The sequence below is a fragment of the Penicillium atrosanguineum genome, assembly GCF_028827265.1.
Source record: "Penicillium atrosanguineum strain IBT 20685 chromosome Unknown utg000007l_segment0_segment0, whole genome shotgun sequence".
In the NCBI taxonomy this organism is placed as follows: Eukaryota; Fungi; Ascomycota; class Eurotiomycetes; order Eurotiales; family Aspergillaceae; genus Penicillium; species Penicillium atrosanguineum.
In genome coordinates this window covers 1,568,153-1,587,775 of record NW_026623139.1, presented here as the reverse complement: position 1 = coordinate 1,587,775, position 19,623 = coordinate 1,568,153, and the positions used below count along the sequence as shown (strand labels likewise).

The window sequence follows — 19,623 nt, the reverse complement described above, 5'->3', positions numbered from 1 at the left end:
ATCATTAATATCATTAGGAAGGTGCCGTAGAATACTCACACCAATACACGTGATCGCGTAAAGTGAAACGCGTCGACGCGGTGTGCCTGAGGCAACAAACGCCAGAACGTCATGGGCAGGAACAACCACCGAAGCATCAAGCTACCTCTACTTCAATCTCCATGTCTGATTGACCGGAGCTGCAATGAACCCCCAAGATACTCCCGGTCCATTGTCAGAAACACCCCGAGAGAAATTTCGAACTCCGCGACGACCCAGTCCTCCGGGGACGTCAAAAAGCTCGAAGAGCACCACATCCAAAAGGCCAGCATCTCCAAGCGTTTCAGCATCTGCGAGACCATGGAAGAGAAGCTCGCTCTCAAGCTCACGAGCGCAATCGACTCTTACCCAAATCGACTTCGTGACTCAGACTCCACACTCCGACGATGACCAGCTCGATTATCTCGACGAGACTAAACCGCGCCAAGGTACCAATACAACTAATGCACACAATCGAGCGGACGGTGACTCAGACGATGATGCCGACTATCGACCATCTTTGCGCCCCACAAATTTCGAACCCAATAAAAATCACCCTACGCAACGAAGAAAAAGCGCAGGAGGCACTCCTCGAGCATCCGAGCGGGGCCAGAGCATACGAAAAAGTATGACACCGAAACCGAGTTTCAATGGTAAAGGGAGACGAAAGTCTACAGAGAAGCCGCCTGCGAAGCGTGATAAGACTCTTACGCAAATGGACTTCGTGCGACGCTACATTACAATAGACGATGACGACGATGTGAATATGGGATACATACTGTCGGAGCATAAAAATAACCCTCCAGATGATGGGCAGCAAGCCAGTTCCATTATGAACCAGACGGTTCATCCGAAACCACCTGCATCTGTGAAGCGCAATCGCAGACTTCTCGAACCGGAGCTGGATCTTTCCACGGGCGAGCCACTCTCTGGGGGTCTTGGTGATAATCAGGATTCAAATCCGGGGCATGAATCCGAAAATGCATCAATGTTAGATGCGCCGGTCACACCTCAGAAATCCCGAAAGCTTGAGATTCCGTCCTCACAGTCGCCAGAAAGCCCGGGGCTGGCTATAATAACATCATCTCAGTTCCGCGGCGCAACCCGATCTCCATTAAAACTAAAATTTTGGAACGCCGCATGCCATCCGGGAAACACCATCAAAGAGGAGTCTCCCGACCCACAAAGGAATATCGAGGATTCGCAGGACCACGGAGGCGCATCACTGGTGAAGACATCAACTCGACCCTCGCCCAGATTGCTTGATTCCTTGAAGCATCACTCGTCACCAGTTATGCAAAACGAGACTCTGTATGCACCTTCCACAGATTCGGGGTCCCAAGCAGTGCTGCCTGGTGGCCCAGAGATCAAAGTAGAGCGAAAACAAAAAGAAAGAACAGTTGTTTACGAGACCGATGCGGACAGCGACAACAGCGACTCGGAAAACGACATGAACAATGATCCCGCAACACCATCTCGAGCTCATGGACCACGCGCAGAGACACCAGTCCCTACTCGGCACAGCCCGGAGCCATCAAGCGACGATTCTCAAGAATTACCTCTACCAGATGTCAAACCGTCCGCAGACCCGAACGACGAACTGCCGTCTGAGGCACCGATGTCAGATGCTTCTATGTTCTATCAAAGGATGCAGCCAGCAACGCAATTCCCATTTGAACCTATTCCTACCCTAAATACCCAAAAGCTGTCCGAGCTGTTTCCCAATTATGGGAGCACTCAATACGCCAAACCCGCAACCGCGGGTTCTTCTCAGAAAATCCCGGGTCCCTTTTTACAGAGCCAAACGCAAAGCCAAGAGGCCGACCAGACCGAGGTTGTGCCGGAGTCATCTCCCGTTCATGAGCAAGACGAGAATAGCGTTGACTCTGGCGCCGTCTTTCAACGACCCCAAGTCCCTGATTCGGTGGTCCAGGTCGAATCCTCCCAACCAGTTGATAGAGACAATCATGGACCCGTAGGAGTCTTGTCTCGCAGTCAACTTCTTACATCGAGTGTCATGGAAAGTGTTCCGCTCCCCAATTTCTGGATGGGAAGTCAGGACAGCGTGGGTGAGCCGTATAGTTTGCCGGATCGGTGAGCTAAGACATGTTATGAATTATGATCTCATTTAGCGCTCTGATACAAGTTTATGTCCCTACAATTTCATGGTTATACCAAATATATTTCATCTTCTTATTCCATGAATAAGCACCCATGAGATGCGGTTCCCAGACGTGCCCAAATAGGGGTTTCGGCCGTGAATATACCGAGTAGTATTTCCCTATACCGCTCTTTGAGGCTGATAAAAAGGCACATGCGCACGTAGATATTTTTTGTGCAAATAATTTCAAGGGTCGAGCGACCCTCATCGGGAACCGTCACGTCGATCAGTAGTTGAGGTTAAGCACGGGGGAGCGGGGCGGTCGGCCCGTGAACGAACGCGGAGGTGCAACCTGAATTATCGTTTGGAGACCACCTCTCTCTAACAACACCACCATGGATATCGCCTACGACCACATTCAGGAGGAGATCCTGACACCGAGGGAGGACCATTCCTCCGATTCCAATAACGCTCAACAATCTAACGTGAACCTCAACACCGAATTTCAAGAAACCTTCCGCGCTTTCTCCGCCAGCCCGTGGGGCACCCGGATCGGAGGCCTTTGGGATAATGTGCGCAAGCAGGGAGAGACCTACTACGAGGGCGCCCGTCAGGAATATGCTGCCGCGAGCGAGGAAGCTGTGAAGGGGTTCTCAGACCTGCGGGATAGCATTGTCGATCGGACAAAGGGGCTTTCGATCAACACCGTAGCTTTGACTGGCAGTGGTGAAGGCCAGAAAGACGAGGCCGCTACACCTACGGCTTCGACCGGAGGAGGATCCAAGGACCAGGCCGAGGCTGGCTCCAGCGGAGAAGGCTTCATTTCCCGGTTCAAGGCTGAGGCCGCTCGACGACTAAAGGAAATCGAGAAGGCGGAGGAAGCGGCAGACGAAGCGATCATGCGATTTGGGCTGAATATCGGCCAAAAGCTGCGTGAGGCTGTGAGCATTGTGCCCCCCGAGACAGACGATTCCGGCAAGCTTCTTTTCGAGAGCAAGGATGCCGATGGCAAGCGCGTTATCCATGCCACTCGATTCGAGGCTCAACTGCATGTTATCCACTCAAACCTGGATAGCTTCACCATGGACCCTGTCAGCGACAAGTTCCCGGAGTTCAAGAAGGAGTTCGATGTCGAGAACAAGACCGACGAGATTGCTTCCGACCTCGAGAAATACCCTGAATTGCGGTCGGCCATGGAAAAGGTCGTTCCTGAGACTGTGGAGTATGCAGAGTTCTGGACTCGATACTACTTCCTCCGCTTGGTTATTGAGACCGAAGAGAAAAAGCGCAAGGAGCTCTTGAAGGGTATGAATGTGCCCTTCTTACACGTTGGAACGATGATTGCTAATATTCACCCTTACCTACAGGTGCCAGCGCCGAAGATGAGGAAGAGGTCGGCTGGGATGACGATTCTGACTCCGAACACGAGTCCCCTTCTACTCCCCAAGTTCGTTCCAAGAACCAGAAACCCGCCGCCGAAAATGCTACCCTGAAGGCCGAGCCCCGCCGCTCAAACGACCAACAGTCCCAGGCCGACAGCGAGTCAAGCTACGACGTTGTGAGCGGTGCCGCTAGCCGAACCCCCGGCAGTCCCAAAGAGAAGAGTCCGACTACTGAGTCCAAGGCGGACGACAGTGACGAGGACTGGGAGTAAACTATTCTCTTCCAACTCAAGGGCCTTGGGAAAGATTCACTTTTTTAGGTCCAAAACGGGCTAATTGACTTGCTTGCTTCGCGGGAGTTTGGTGTGACTTGGTTCCTTGGCGCAGTTGGGACTCTTTATCCGTCTTATTCCCAATTTCGTTTCTCGTATCTTGCCTTCAGCGGTTGATGTCCCGCTCTGCCTTTTCCCTGTCTGATCGATTGTGACTGACATGCACATTGCTCACTTTATTTACATATCCCTTGGCATTGAATACACTTTACTGCGTATTATCCTTACTGCTCTTTAGGTCCTTTCAACTTGACTCTACCGTAGCTTTCAACGAACCCCCAAAGTGGTTGTGTATGTATGAGACTTTATTTCTCTAAAAGGGACTGAAAGTACTGTAGATTTTGAAAATCAAAAGTCAGGACACTTCGCTAGTCATACAAGATCGTCACCATAATCATCGGGCCAAGTTCATCTTATTCCGCAGTTCCAGGCCCAGCACTTCCATCCCTCGAAGTACCCCCCTTCCTAGCAAGCGGCGAACTCTGTCCAGGCTCCGAATTATCTGCATACGCAGGCGTCATGCCCCGCAACCCACTCGGACCTCTCCTCCCAGGCGAACCCCGACGCTGCGGAGTTTCCGGTGTACTTTCCCGCGATCGAAGCTGGAATCCACGCGACATGCCTCCGGGTGAGTAGGGCCCTTCGTCTTCTTGTGGATACCCAGAGGGACTACCTGCTTCCCAACCGTATTGATAATCTTCGCCACGGTGTTTGACGGGGCTTTCATCGTAAGGATCCCATCCGACACGGCGGCGTGCTTCGTGGCGGAGGCGTTGGCGATGTTGTTCGTCGCCACCGGCGCCGGTTGTGGATGATTCTTCCAGGAAGAAGTTGAGGAGTTCATCGCTGATGGAGAGGTGGGATTGTTGTTGAAATTGTTGGAGGGAGGTTAGTCGGAGAAGGGTTTCGAGGAGAGAAAGTGATGTGCGGATGTTTTCGAAAAGAGGGTTGGTAACGGTTGTGGTGATTGCGGGCTGTGTGGAAGAGGTTGGTCTGGATGGTGATGGGGATTGGGCATCACTTTTGTCTTTGAGAGATAGTTTGGCCATCTTGTCGACCGTGTTTTCTGTTGTCGGGTTGTCTGCCTCGGACTCAGTATCAGAGGATTCATCCTCGTTGTAGACTTCAAATGCAATCCATTCTGGGTCGAGACCGGGAGGAAGTCGCCATTCCTCGGGGATGGAGTCTTCGTGAAGGGAGCTGAAGCTTTGGTGTGCTGAGCCATCGCCGCCATGCAATTGTGCGTCAAGTAGCGCCTGCTCTTCGTCTTGCTCCGGGCCTCCCTCTTCTGGCTCGGGTGCAAAGTCATCTTCAGAATCGTCACGTTCCATCATACGGCGAGGCGGGAGAGCATTCAAGTCTCTCTTGAGGAGTAGCACAGGGTTATTTGTTTCTCCCTCAGTACTGATATTCAAAATTCTGCCTGTGTCCGCATAGAAGATCTTTGAGATTTGGTGGATTGAAAGAATCTCTCGGATACCAGCGCTGGCGACACCTTCACAGGCCTGGGGATGCGGTTCACCTTCTTCAAAGGAGTGAACTCTTCCGTCATCAAAATCCTCGATGATAAGAACCTGATAGGCATACTCGTCAGTACCCGCAGAACCGGGAAGCTCCGTTGACTTGGTCCGATCATCAGAATAGTATAGATTCATTGGAACCCGTCGAAGCTTCAGGCGTGCTTTATGCATAACCTCTTTCCATGTGGCCTCGCGGACAGACTCCTGGTCATGAGGGCGTACGTGGCCTGCAAATAGCATGTACATCGAAAGGGTGAATGTCGGTCCTATCTGAACGGCATGAGAATCTGACATTGAGTATTGAGTATCGCCAGCAGTCAGAAAAGTGCTCGCTTGGAGAAGGCGAGATGGTGACACGGTCGATGGCAAGTTGGTGGATAGCTTGGCACCCGAGGTAGTGATGGCTAAGTTCATCAGTGGCACTGCATCCTCGATCCGAGCTAGAAGCCTCTTGATGTCCTTGATGACGGCCTTCACTTGGGCATCTATGACTGCCTGGTCTCGGGAAGATTTGGGGCCCTTGCGTGAGATTTCTTCGGATGAGGCGGCTTTGGCTAATCGCTGCCCAAGGGCCTGAATTTCCCATCTCAGGGATTTTGTAAGAGTGACAGCCGATTCAAGAGATGTATTGCCTCGAGCGGCACTAGAATTTTGTTAGAATCCCACATAGACGGCTGGAACTGAGTTTCGTATACTCACATCAATTCAATCATGTCAATTGATGGGGAAATGACCTGTTTCAAGTTAGCCAGAGGTGGATTTGACTCGCCGAAATCAATGAACTGTGCTGACCTGGATCTTGCTCTCTAAGCGCTGCTGCAAAGAGAGAAGCTCATCACGATCTTCGCTATCTACATTCTGAGCCATGAGGTCAGCTCAGTCTGCTTCATATTAGGCATTCGATACTGCGTACTTTGAGCAAACGTGAAGACTGGCGTATGGCGTAGCTTGCGGTGATTGCAATTCCAGAGCTGAATTGAGAGTCTTAGCTTGAAGTTAGATTCTCCAGAACCGTTTGCCTTACCGAATGGCATAATTCATTGCCTGCTGGGTCAGCTGTCCGTAATGTTAGCATTTCATCGCCCTCAATTCTGCAATTCAGCAATGAACATACGCGCGACAAAAGGACCTCCATCTTGTCGGGAAGATATCCACTTGGATCTCTCAAGATCCACCGAAGAGAGTGGCTGGGCTGATATATGCCCCTGAGTAACAAAGAATGGAGGGGCGCTTATCGATAGTGAAGGTTATGCCCAACGTTACGATAGAGACCTTGGCATCATGGAAGTTTCCCCCTCTATCATAATTCACCGCCTTAGTTACCACCTTCAGATCCACCAAATCAAGTCTCTACTAAAAGTACTGGGTGCTTAATTCCAAACCCCATGACATACTTCTTTATAAAGGAGAAATCAAGAATTACCGTAGGCGCAGTATTTTCTATAATTTCATTCCTCTTAACCTCATCCGAAGCATCTACTTGACGATATTTTTAGGTAACTAGATGGGTATCTTTTCAATATTTTAACATTGACTGTCGAATATATTGTATCTTTTCAAACATCCCTATTAATATATACAAGAAGAAGCAACAGGCCGCCCCAAAAGCTTGGTCGCTTTACTCCATGGAAGTTGAATCAATTCATGGCCAGGCCCCAAGCCATAAAAACAATCATAGAAAAAGACTTTCTGCCATCCAAAAAAGTTATGATCCTAATGCCTCTATCGGATATCACACAACGGAGATGAGGATATGAGCCTAACACATGAGTCGAAAATTCTGGAAACATTGGGCGATCGGTAATTTGCCACCTCTCTAATGATAAGAAGAGTACAGCGAGTATCAATTGAACCCATAAAATAAAACAAACGCAGAAGTCACGTCTCTATCATTTTGCATACAATCCACGTGACATCCTCATCGCGGGGCGCTGAGTCACCTGCGCAAAATCAAAAAACGCCGGCCCCTCATTGTTTGACTTACACCCCCGACTCTCGTGTCGCCCGCGCTATCTCGTTGATTGCGCCTCGGATTTCCCTCCACGATGTCGAACCAAACCCCCGAATCATGGGAGGACGAACTCTCGAGACAGACCGAGGGCGTTAACCTGAACCAGGGTCGCCCACAAGGCCAGATGCCCACCTTCACGCCTGGTGCAGCGAGCTTCCAGCCTGGTGCCGCTTCCTTCACCCCTGGGGCTTCTTCCTTCGCGCCTGGACAGCAGTACCAGCAGTATGGTGGTTACCCCTATGCCCAGTACGGCCAACAACAGGGCTACGGCCACCCCCAGCAGCAGCAGCAACAGCAGCAGGCCTATGGCCAGTACGGCGCATACAACCAGCAACCCGGCAACTACAACCAGTATGGCGCATACAACCAGCAGCCCGGTGGCTTCCAGCAGCAGCCTCGTCAGAATGCACCTGCTGCTCCCCAACAGCCTGCTCCTGCCTCCTCCGACGCCCCGCCTAAGGCTAAGGTCCTGTCCATCGGAGCGTCCTCCTCCACCACCGCTCCTAAGACTAAGGTCCTTTCAATTGGGGCTTCCTCCTCTACCGTTGCCCCTAAGACTAAGGTCCTTTCCATTGGAACCCCAACCCCCGCGAAGGCTTCAGATGACACCAGCAAGGGTGATTCCAAGGGTACTGCGGCTGCCGAAGCCGGTGCTAAGGTGACCGCTGCTAAGGCCATCGATAAGACCACAGACTCTAAGAATGTTGCTTCCGGCAAGTCTTCGCCTACACCGTCCGGTCGCTCCAGCCCCACTGGTCGCTCCAGTCCCGCTCGCACCGGTGTCGAGGCCGCTAAAGCTGCCCGTGCTGCCGATGCCGTCGCCAAGGCACAGCAAGCCGATGTCGATGACGCAACCCTGAAAGAAATCTATGGTGAGAAGCGTGAACACGTTAACGTTGTCTTCATCGGTCACGTTGATGCTGGAAAGTCCACCCTGGGTGGATCATTGCTGTATTGCACCGGCATGGTGGATGACCGTACGATGGAGAAATACAAAAGAGAGGCCAAGGAAGCTGGGCGTGAGACCTGGTATATGTCTTGGGCTCTGGATCTGACCAACGAAGAGCGAGCTAAGGGAAAGACTGTCGTAAGTACCTTCTTTCTGCCTATCCAAGTCCAGCAATGGAATTGAAATGGACTGCGTGAGTAATTGAATTGAAAGCTGACTATTTCTAAAGGAAGTAGGAAGAGCGCACTTTAGTGTTCAGATCCCTCACCCTGATGGCGCTATCGAGCGTCAGTTCTCGATTCTTGATGCCCCTGGTCACAAGTCCTATGTCCCCCACATGATCGGTGGTGCTTCTCAGGCAGACCTTGGCTGCCTTGTCATCTCTGCCCGTAAGGGTGAGTACGAAACTGGTTTCGAGAAGGGTGGCCAGACTCGTGAGCACGCCCTTCTTGCCCGCAACAGCGGTGTCCAGAAACTGGTCATTGTTGTCAACAAGATGGATGACCCCACAGTCGAGTGGAGCAAGGCGCGTTTTGATGAGTGCACAATCAAGGTCATCAAGTTCTTGGAAGCCCTTGGTTACAAGAAGGATGACATCCTCTGCATGCCCATTTCCGCGCAACGCACCCTGGGCATCAAGGACCGTGTCCCAAAGGACGTCTGCCCCTGGTACAGCGGCCCCTCCCTGCTTGAGTATCTGACCGACTTCAAGCTCCCAGAGCGTAAGATCAATGCTCCGTTTATGATGCCTATCAGCTCCAAGTACCGTGACATGGGTACGATGTGTGAAGGCCGTATTGAGTCCGGTGTCATCAAGAAGAACGGCACCTACATCATGATGCCCAACAAAACCGAGGTTTCGGTTGCTGCTCTCTACGGTGAGACCGAAGATGAGACTCCGACCGCGACTTGCGGTGACCAGGTTCGCCTGCGTCTGCGTGGTGTCGAAGAAGAGGACTTCCTCCCCGGCTTCGTGCTCTGCTCGCCAAAGCGCCCCGTTCACTGTGTGAGCGCATTCGAGGCCAAGATCCGTATTCTGGATCTGCAGAGCATTCTCACCGCCGGATTCAACTGTGTGATGCACGTCCACTCTGCTGTTGAGGAAGTTACTTTCGCTCAACTTCTTCATAAACTCGAACCCGGCACTGGCCGCAAGAGCAAGCGCCCCCCGGCGTTCGTCAACAAAGGTCAGACCATCATTGCCCGTCTTGAGGTCACTAGCACCGCTGGGGCTGTTTGTGTCGAAGAGTTCGCCTTCAATGAATCCATGGGACGGTTCACCTTGCGCGACAAGGTACGTTATATTATTTTGAGCTCTATAAATTTCGGATCAAGTACTAACGGCTTTACAGGGACAAACCATCGCCATTGGTATGATCACCAAACTCTGCCTCCCGGAGAACGAGGCTTAAACAATTACCGGAAACGCATAATGGCATACATGATGCAAGAAGAAAGCCTAAAAGATATCCCATGGTGCTGATGGTTATTTCTCAGCCCATCGCTAAAAAGTCGGCTGGGATTGAGCGGAACCTCTGGACAAGGAGGTAGATAGATGGGTGAACAGAGGTTAAGCGATGATACACCACAGCTCCCTCAACTGATGATGATGAATTTTCTACGCTTCTCTTTTTCATTCTCCCGTAGAGTCACCTTTTACAACTGCGTGGTTGTTGTGTTTGATTCTTTTGGATCCATGCATTTCAATCATGTGATATAGTTTGCCCGTGATCTAACCAATGTACAGCCAATGGTATATTCACATTATCTCTTTGAGACTCTGACTGCCCCCTTATTAGGGGCCGTGCCTTGTTTTTTTTGGCTAAATTTTAAGAGTTGTTTAAATGGTACATCGGAGTTGGATCATGGAAGTTGAGAAGGACCAAGAAAGCGGGCTGTATCCTTAGAATCAATCTCTTTGGTCGGGCTGCCTTCTTGTTTCCTCTGATTCAAGTTCAATTCGTCTATGTAGGGAAAAAAAGGTATCATATTGATGTGTTCACTCAGCCCTGGCACAAAGCCATAAAGCCCAACACCCCAGACCGCCAGGCACTCATACAGAGTTTACCTCTTCTTCTTAACCATGGTGAATCCATCATCATCAATCTCAGGCTCAGCCTTCTCCCTCGGCGCACGCACCAAAGCAGGGGCATCGCCCATCTCAATATCATCCTCCTCATCAGTCTCCTCGTCAGTCTCCTGATCCTCATCCTTAGCATCAACCTTCTTAAACATAGCCGCAGAAGCGGACTTCTGCTGGCTCTTGCGCTGGTACACTTCCCACATCGCCTGGATCTCAGCGAAGTTTCCGCGATCTGTATATTGCTTCATCTCCATGATCTCGGTCGCCACGATCGCAGCGCTCTCGTCGTCAATCACAACGTCAAACTCGTCGTTCATGACCTGAATCAAGACGTCCTCCAGATCCTCGGCGTCGGTCTCCGGTCGCTCGGTCAGCATCTCGGAGACGGCACCACAGAGCCAGGCGCGCTTATCATCGGATGTAGGACCACCCCAGTTTGATTGCACGGCGAGTGTGAGCGCGGGCCAATCGTTCAGGGCGAGTGTAATACCAAGGTCGAGATAGGAGGCGCCGTCATTGGCCGGCGGGGCGGGTGTTGATTGTGTGCTCATTCTGGAGTTTGTGGTCTGAAAAGACACGACGTCTCTTCTGCGTGATTGGGTTTGAAGTTTGGTGGTGCAGTGCCAATCGATACCCCGCAGACTTGGTGGGGGAGGAGGCTGGATTTGGTATGTTTTCAATGTCAAGGGAAGCCAGCCAGGGGTTTTATGTGGAAGTTCAAAGAAGAAAAGGAATAAATCCAAGAAACCCTCAGGCCGAGTGTCTTGGGGATGAGAGAAAATTGAAGGTGTGGGATAGTATTTTATCGCGGACTTCAATCATCCAAAAATTTTTTGGAGCTGCGATTAGATACGATAAGGCCGGTCATGTGACTCGACCAAATTGCTCGTTGGCCTGTTTGACACAGGCTAGGATGCTAGATCGCGTTCGATGAAAGACACGCCAGTCTTTGAGCAGTAATTGTGAATCTGCTTGATTACTATCTCAGTGGTATTTGCATTGTGCGCGCCAATTTAGATGTGTGTTGGGTTGTGATCAGCAAGATAGACCTAGATAAATAGAACGTCGATTAAAGCAGCAGCAAAAAGATATACAAAGGCAAAAAAAAGTAATCTAGCTATGCTTCTCGCTTAGTATATCGCTACTGATGCCGAGTATTAGACCCGTTCTGATGTTAGGAAAGCTATTCGGCATTTTCGTTGCTACGTTAGCCGCAAAAGCTGCTCTATACTCACTATCCGGCAAGACGGTGATGATGATGTTACGTTTTCCAATCTTGCCTAATTTATAGTATTTCGTACCTTGTGGCGACATAGAAATCGGCCTTTTTGCTCTTAATCAAGAAACACTTACGCAGCGATTAATTCAATGGCTATGGCGCAAACCTGGCCCACGGCGTAGTTCGTACCTGCCACTCAAAATCAGTTACTCTTCTCACATATATGGAATGGTTTATTTGCCTTGGACAGTAACAATCAAGTTCGTGCCACTGAATATATTATTTCAGGGGACGAAAAGGCTGAAAGGAGTTGAAAAGGGCAACGACCCTGACCTCTTCTCCAGCGACCTCTCCAAATATTATTCCGACGCCAAATTAGAAGAAAGAATATACCGCGTTAGATTCAGGTTACAGGAAATTCTCTTTTAGGGCGAGAAGATACACATTTTCGAAGCGCGTGATGGCTTAATTGATCGGCGTTTGCTTCTGTTCTTATTTGCTTTCACTTGAGCATATTTGCAGGCCTAAGGCAATCTATAGAATTTATGATTTGCAAATTTGCTTTATGGTGCTACGTGGATATCGGTCGGGTTCCTGAAAATCTCAACAGACAAGTGGATTATGCTGATTTACTTGGTACATAAGTGACGATTGATCCACATTGGCCACTCCTTCTTTTGACAATTTACACGCCTTTGGGGGAGACTTCTTCAAAATCCCTCACGTCGGGAAGGTCAATGTGTGTTTCGGCAAAACGTCGGGCTGAGATTTTCCGTTGGAACAAGATGCCTAGCTCTGCGTAAGTCCGATCGATAGGTTCGGGGACACAGAAATAGGTATATAGCAGGGATAAAGCGCATGTGCCGCCGTAGAAGAACCCGGCTTTTGCGCCCCAGTTCCATGCCGAAGGATTCAGCATATAGGGCGTAATAATGTTGCTGACAATGTTGAAGATGTTATATGTCATGCGTGCTAGCACCAAGGATTTAGAACGAAGCTGAACAGACGGAATCTCTGCCACAAGCGAGTAACACACTGGACCGATGGTGACATCATAAAAGAATGTGTGAACAAGCAGCATAGATCCGATAGCCCAAGCTAGTTGATTTCTCACACCGCTGGTGGCTTTGGAATGGGCCGGATAGTGAGACTGGGCAGCACCCAGGCCACCTATGATCAGCAAGACCACCGTTAAAGTTGCCAATCCCCAAAGGTAAAGAGTTCGTCGGCCAAAACGTGGAAGCATAGCCCAGGCTATGAATACGCCAATGATACCAATGACGTATTGCACTATAGTCATATTGAAGGCCTGCTCAATTTGGAGCCCTGCTTGCTCGTAGAAATATGTCGAATAAATGCGTAAGCTGGTGCCAGATAGGATTTGAATACCCCAACAGCAACAGGCGATCGATGTGCGGCGGAGATCTACGCCACGGAAGCAATCAAGATAGGTTGTTCCTGTCCCACATTCCCGCTCATTTTCGGTCGTCATCACCATGAGCGCGATAGCTTGGTCAGCATCAAATTCATTTCGACCGGGCGATGTTAGCCGGAGGAGGGTTATCTTGGCTTCCTTCCATCGGTTCTTACGCACTAGCCACCATGGTGACTCGGGGGCGAAGATAATTCCAACTATAAGCGGAATGGGCCAGACCCACTGCAGGGCGAAAGGGATGCGATACGACCACTGGTCTGTGCGAGTGACTACGCCTCGCAGGATGCCGCTGGCGAGGAGTTGTCCAAAAACCTATCACCGTTCATATGATTAGTAGAAGAGCTATTATCTAGCTTCTATCAATTCGAGAAGCGGGGAGGAAGAAGAATGTCGGGGAGGAGCTTACCCAGCACAAGTTGACATAGGTGGTGAGATACGCACGAAGGTGGGTCGGGGTCACCTCGGCGGCATATGAGGTGGTCAGGGTTTGGAAGACACCCCACGGAATACCCATTAGAACCTGGCCAACCTGTAGGACCTCAATGCTCGGTGCCAAAAAAGGAATGAAAATCATGACGGTGATGAATGAGAGTGAGGCAAGCATCGTCCTGCGAAAACCGAACCGCTCGGCCATATAACCATTGAGAAGCAGGCCCAAGATTGAGCCGGCGGAAGCACCGTTGGACAGGCCAGCTTGCCAGGAAGCCGAGATTTGATATGTACCGTCGGGCAGCTGCTGTCCATATTTCTTCTGGAACGCTGGCAGGGCAAAGAGAGAGCCCATGAGCTTCATGTCATACCCTTCCATGACGATAGCCAAGGACAAAAACATGGACCATGCGATCGCTTTGCGATACACTCGGAGGGATGGCAGAAGGGTGAGCTCGTGTTCCCGGCGTGTAGCCTGGCAAGCTTCATCCAGAAGCATGTCATGTTGCGTCGAGACCGTCGTGGCGTCTTCGACCTGAGCGGCTGCCATTCTGGAGTGTTGTTTTTCCGTGTCTATCTTTGGATCGGAGTGTGGCCAAAATTGAGGGTTCTGGAAAATTATACATGCATAACCATTATAAGGTTCGGTTTAACAGTGCGTATCATCCGGAGCAGGCCGGTCAGTACTAGCGAACGAGGCGGGAAGAAGAGCCTGGAGATACGGGGCTATGGGGCTTGGGGCTATGGGGCTATGGGGGATATGGGGATATGAGGTGATGGGGTCATCCAGCCTCGTGGGGGAACGCGTCCTCCCGATCGGTTAACGTGCCCAATAAAATCAGTCCCTAGGTCACGCCCCAACCGTAGCCCGAATGGGGCCGATCGGCGACGGGACGATCATCCGAAAGAGGGTCTACGAGATCTAGCCAGCTTCAAAGACTCCAACAGGGAATGGAATAGGTGACATCCCTGGAACCGTCTCCAGACTAGATTATCTTCGGGACCTAATTTGGTGGCCGTGATCAGGGCCAGCCCTCATTACAAGAGTCCACAGGTCGATATGGGGAGTGATGTCTCCGATTACCCGAAGATCCACTAATTGTTTGGGTCAATGAAAGACGTCGATCTTTCTTGAGAACCATGACCAGTGCAGCGTGGCGCGAGCATTGACGCCATGCTGGAAGAGGGGTGGGGAAGTGGATCTAGCGCGCATTAGTGCAGAGGAGAAAAGACTGGTTAGGCATCAGTATGGGCTGTCTGTCTATGGACAACATCTTGGGCCTACAGCCCCTCCCTGGACAGGCAGCCTATAGACACCTAACCCTGCCTGAGTTTTTGCCGATTTGATAGCTTTTCATTGGTCGCATAAGTGATTTAGTTGGGATAAGTGAGCGGTAGATAAGATAGAAGTGAACTAAATGCTAAGGAGTGAAAACATATACTTCTCCTCTACGTGTAAGGTACTGTCCCTTTCTAGATGCCTTTTAATTTCGCCTGAAATAGTAAAGGTGTCCAAGGCCTGCAGGGCGAATGGGCTGAAAGACCCAAAGGATAGATAGGGCGGAAAAGGTACTAGGTTGAACAACAAAAAGGGGTAAAAACCGGTGTGTGGCGTAAGCTCGATGGCTAGTTCGGTGGAAGTCGTTAGAATGATAAATAGGTGGATGCTGCTTCTTTGGTCGCGCCACGATTTGTGATTATGCCCTATACAGGGTGAGGAATCAGGTGAGAATTGCTTGCGTCGAGTAATCGCCGCACCAACCCCTCGGCTATGCTACGGTATGATATCATTGGATTATGCCACTCCACCTAGAACGCTCAGCCACTAGAGCCTCCTGGATAATTGGCGCTTGAAGGGTCCATGAAATTTAAAATAATGAACTAAGCGTTATGCCGGCGAATCGGTTTTTGACATGTGTAGAATCCGTGGACACCCAGGGGCTCTGCAGGGCACCGCCTGCATATATCTAAATACCCCTCCTTTTTCTCAACTCACAGCTCAGGCGTGCTGTATCTTTCACCTCTGACTCTGATATCTCATTGCAGCTGCGAATACCGAACTTATCAATCAGTCCTCTCAGCATGTCAGGCCTCGAAGTGATCGGTGGTGTTTCTGCTGTCATTTCCATCCTCGATACCTCGATTAGATTATACAACAGTGCTCAGCATGATTTCAAATTGTCTGCAACATTCAAAGCTGTTGGACGCCGGCTCCCAGTTCTTCGCCATACCCTCGAGACTTGCAAAAGCCATCTAGAACTGAGAAAAGATACAATACCTCAAGACGTCTCCGAAGCCTTAGAGAAGATTCTTGACAATTGCGAGACAAACTCTTCAAATTTGAAAAGTATTTTTGAGAGGATTGTACCCTGTGAAAGCGATACATGGGAACAACGATATTCGAGGCTCCTTCGCAGACTTGGCAAAGGAAATAAGGTCGAAGAGCTTATGGCATCAATCAACGAAGACGTTCAACTTATTGTTAACTATGATGCGGTCCTGTCTGGAAAGACGCCCAACGCCCCTCATTTTGAAGACTTCAGTTTCCGCGGGCCTATTGGCTGTTGTTTAGGGCAAGCACCTTACCTTGCCTCAGAACACTTCGTGGGACGTAGTCGCGAGCTTTACGAGATCGCACGAATTTTGCAGCCTCTTCATACCTTTCAAAAGCAACAGCGCCTATTTCTCGGCGGCATGGGTGGAATTGGCAAGACCGAGCTTGCCATTGCTTACGCAAAGTCTCATGGAGGATCTTATGATTCAGTGCTTTGGCTGAATGCACAATCCGAGGCCGCACTAAAAGATAGTCTACGGTTTATTGCTTCTCTCATCTTCTCCGTACAGGACCCCGGTGTTTTAGAAAGGAGTGCAATTCCTGGGCGTGTATATCGGTGGTTATCTGACTCAAGAAACACTAGGTGGCTTTTGATCTTTGATAAATATGATGACCAGAGTCAATTTGAGATCAGCGACTATTTCCCATCAGCTTCTCATGGAGCTATTATCGTCACCACTCGAGCGCTAGATCTTGCTGGAAATACTCTGCATATAAAACCTTTATCGAAAGTTGCGGATAGTCTTAGAATTCTGCAAATCTGGTCAAAGGAAGACAACGTGCAATCAGGTATAGTACTGATGAGTGTATTTCGGAAGAAATACCCCCTAACTATCATTATTAGATCTATCCGCAAAGCGCCTCGCTGAGCAACTTGGTGGCTTTCCTCTTGCTTTAGCCGCCGCTGGGACTTATGTTCAGCTAACAGGTTCTACTTTCGAGCGCTACCTGCAAGAATATGAAGCTCTTTGGAATATTGATCCTAATCGCCGCGCCCTACTCCAAGAGTATCGTGAAAATACACCCTACACGACCTGGGATCTATCATACGCGCATCTCAAAACAGAGGATTCAGACGCCGTTAAATTACTAAGTGTGCTAGCCTACTTCGATAACCAAAATGTTTGGTACGAACTCTTCTATGCTGGAGTTAGAGAAGGTTCTCCGAAGTGGCTTCATAATGTGGTCACAAGTAACGTGAGCTTCTGCGGAGCGATTGATGTCCTGACCCAATACTTCTTTCTAGAAGTTGATTCATTGTCAGGATCATGGCACATGCATAAATATGTACACGACTGGACACTAGCAACTCTCAACAAGAACATTGATAGAAGCTATTACTGGTACGCCGTGGACTGCGTTAATGCGTGTATCGCGGGGGTGGAAGAGCATTCGCTTGGAGATTTCTCTTTCTCTCGTATCGCTCGTCATGCAGTACGACTAGCAGAACAGCGTTTTCTCGAAAACTATACGATCTCTGATGCTACGCCTGGTCAACTGGATAAGATAGCACGGATCTCACTACTACTCCGACACCAAATGCAGTTTGATAAGGCGGAACAGATGTACACGCACGCGCTAGCTAGGTACGAGAAAGTGCTAGGACCGGATCATTTATCAACCCTTGCTACTGTTCACTCTATCGGGTGCCTATATCGTGCGCAAGGCAAGCCGAACAAGGCGGAGCAAATGTTCCTACGAGCGCTAGCTGGGAGAGAGAAAGCACTAGGACGAGCCGACACGTCGACCCTTACCACTGTCACTAATCTGGGGATCCTCTATCGAGGCCAGAGTAAGCTGCATAAAGCGGAGCAGGTGTTTGTACGGGCTCTAGCTGGACGACAGAAAGCACTAGGACCAGACCACATATTAACTCTCACGACCTTAAGTGATCTTGGGATCCTTTATCGTGAACAAGGTAAGCTGAATAAGGCGGAGCGGATATTCATACGGGCGTTGAATGGAAAGGAGAAGGTGCTAGGTCTAGGCCATGCATCAACTCTTGCCACTCTCAATCATATCGGAATCCTTTATCGTGACCAAGGCATACCCAACAAGGCGGAGCTGATGTTCATGCGGGCGCTAGAGGGAAGAGAGAAAGTGCTAGGACCGGATCACTCGTTGACCACCGCTACTATAAATCATCTCGGGATTTTATATCGAGGACAGGGCAAGCTGAATGAAGCAGAGCAGATGTTTTTACGGGCGCTAGCTGGGTATGAAAAAGCACTAGGACCGGACCACAGATTAACCTTTCAAGCCGTGAACAAGCTTCAGATGCTATATATTGACCAGGGCAAGTTGGATAAGGCAGAGCAGATGAAGATGCGAGCGCTTTAGTACTTGGGAAGAAGAAGCGCTGTGAACGTACCACGTGTCATCCTCCAGACCGTCAACAATCTCAGGTGCCTATAACGCCGCCAAGGCAAAATTGAAAAGACGAGCTGAATATTTGGGCGAATTCGTGCTGGAGAAATAATTACTACGGTGTTGCGCTTCCACTATTCATACCAAGTCACTTAACATGATTCATTTTGTAGAATCGAGGAAATGCTAGATTCAAGTAATAGCTTTTTTGAAGATTTGTCTTCAATGATGGTAGAAATTCTGTAATTATATCTGATGTGATAACTGGGGCTTGTCTGTATGGCTTTCAATAACGCCGACTGTCACCTTTCTGGCTTCAATAAACATCATAGTTATGTGAAGGTGCCAAAGTCTAAAGTTTTTTGGGGGGATATTGCGATTCATTGAAAATATATTGTAGCTCAGATCAAGGGGCTAGTGCGACGCTCATGCGACCTAGGGGAGATAGGGATAATTCTCACCTGTCGTTCACCCGGGCGGCAACCACCCGACTACTGGCCGCACATAAGCCTAATGCCTGCAGGTTGGTGGTTGGATGAGTGGTCACCAAGAATCCCTAGTGCTGTAAGGAAATAACAGGCTTATCAGGTGAGGCTCAAATTTCACTGCTCAAGAAGCTTGGAACACTCAGTGGAACGCAAAAAGTCGCCAAGCCATCGATACTCGAATTTTGAGATCTTCGATGAATGATACTTAGATAATTATTTACATTCCAAAGATTCAAACTTGAATATATCGAACTCTGCGCAAGATACAGTTAGTAACAGGTTAAACCATACTGGCTTGATAACGTTTTCTTATTGACATGTCTTACCTATTGAAACCTCAGATTGCTTAGGCGTTCAAGCTGAGAATACATATCTTTGTCAGCAAACAAAGAGAAATGCCAGCTTACATAGAGATGTTTTAAGAGCCCCTCGCCCTGATATCACTGCTTCATCTTCGTAGGCTCCTTCCCTTCCTGCCTCTCTTGCAGCCTCTTCATTCGATAACATCTCACAATACCATAAGACAGGGCTTTACGCCAGCTCCTGCCTGTAAGACAGACGGTACCGCAAGACCACCTCATCTACAAAAACGATGTAACATTTCTCTTGCTTGTGCGAGCGCCGACGGAGAATAGAAGAGGCCTGAAATTCCAGCTCTGACGGATGACAAGGATATATATTCAGGTGCTGTCGACCGACGCCGTGGGTGGAGGGACGACAGAATCAGGTGACTCCATCTACCATCCAAGCGGTGAACTTAGATACAACGGCCTCGCTACTGAGTTGTCGAGCTTGCAAGCTGCTCAATTCCGAGTGGCTGCTAAGCTCCACTCTGGGATCCATGGGTGTAAACGGAGAGGATTGTAGAATGACTACGGTTTTCTTGCCCATATGTCGACAAAAAAGTGGTGTTTCCACCTGATAGATTTCTGTCCATCTAAGTGCGGCGCTAGT

The 19,623-nt window shown here is 49.6% G+C and overlaps 7 protein-coding genes across 7 annotated transcripts; 4 read left to right on the top strand and 3 right to left on the bottom strand.

Annotated features, from left to right (window-relative positions):
- Positions 1-184: 184 nt before the first annotated feature.
- On the top strand, positions 185-2,116 carry N7443_008800 (uncharacterized protein; the record flags this gene model as incomplete). Its single annotated transcript, XM_056888856.1, has 1 exon — positions 185-2,116. The coding sequence occupies one exon, from the start codon at positions 185-187 to the stop codon at positions 2,114-2,116; it is 1,932 nt and encodes a 643-aa protein (XP_056738158.1).
- A 398-nt stretch (positions 2,117-2,514) lies between these two features.
- Positions 2,515-3,773, top strand: N7443_008799 (BSD domain-containing protein; the record flags this gene model as incomplete). The annotated part of the gene is made up of 2 exons (XM_056888855.1): positions 2,515-3,424; positions 3,487-3,773. The coding sequence occupies 2 exons, from the start codon at positions 2,515-2,517 to the stop codon at positions 3,771-3,773; spliced, it is 1,197 nt and encodes a 398-aa protein (XP_056738157.1).
- A 473-nt stretch (positions 3,774-4,246) lies between these two features.
- On the bottom strand, positions 4,247-6,488 carry N7443_008798 (RanGTP-binding protein; the record flags this gene model as incomplete). The annotated part of the gene is made up of 6 exons (XM_056888854.1): positions 4,247-5,996; positions 6,053-6,087; positions 6,146-6,211; positions 6,267-6,324; positions 6,378-6,409; positions 6,468-6,488. 6 exons carry the CDS (start codon positions 6,486-6,488, stop codon positions 4,247-4,249), a joined length of 1,962 nt encoding a protein of 653 aa, XP_056738156.1.
- Positions 6,489-7,398: 910 nt separating this feature from the next.
- Positions 7,399-9,725, top strand: N7443_008797 (translation termination factor GTPase eRF3; the record flags this gene model as incomplete). Its single annotated transcript, XM_056888853.1, has 3 exons — positions 7,399-8,451; positions 8,543-9,607; positions 9,666-9,725. The coding sequence occupies 3 exons, from the start codon at positions 7,399-7,401 to the stop codon at positions 9,723-9,725; spliced, it is 2,178 nt and encodes a 725-aa protein (XP_056738155.1).
- Positions 9,726-10,377: 652 nt separating this feature from the next.
- On the bottom strand, positions 10,378-10,947 carry N7443_008796 (pre-rRNA-processing TSR2 family protein; the record flags this gene model as incomplete). The annotated part of the gene is made up of 1 exon (XM_056888852.1): positions 10,378-10,947. The coding sequence occupies one exon, from the start codon at positions 10,945-10,947 to the stop codon at positions 10,378-10,380; it is 570 nt and encodes a 189-aa protein (XP_056738154.1).
- Positions 10,948-12,300: 1,353 nt separating this feature from the next.
- On the bottom strand, positions 12,301-14,029 carry N7443_008795 (uncharacterized protein; the record flags this gene model as incomplete). The annotated part of the gene is made up of 2 exons (XM_056888851.1): positions 12,301-13,362; positions 13,457-14,029. The coding sequence occupies 2 exons, from the start codon at positions 14,027-14,029 to the stop codon at positions 12,301-12,303; spliced, it is 1,635 nt and encodes a 544-aa protein (XP_056738153.1).
- A 1,532-nt stretch (positions 14,030-15,561) lies between these two features.
- Positions 15,562-18,154, top strand: N7443_008794 (uncharacterized protein; the record flags this gene model as incomplete). Its single annotated transcript, XM_056888850.1, has 2 exons — positions 15,562-16,603; positions 16,659-18,154. 2 exons carry the CDS (start codon positions 15,562-15,564, stop codon positions 18,152-18,154), a joined length of 2,538 nt encoding a protein of 845 aa, XP_056738152.1.
- Positions 18,155-19,623: the final 1,469 nt, after the last annotated feature.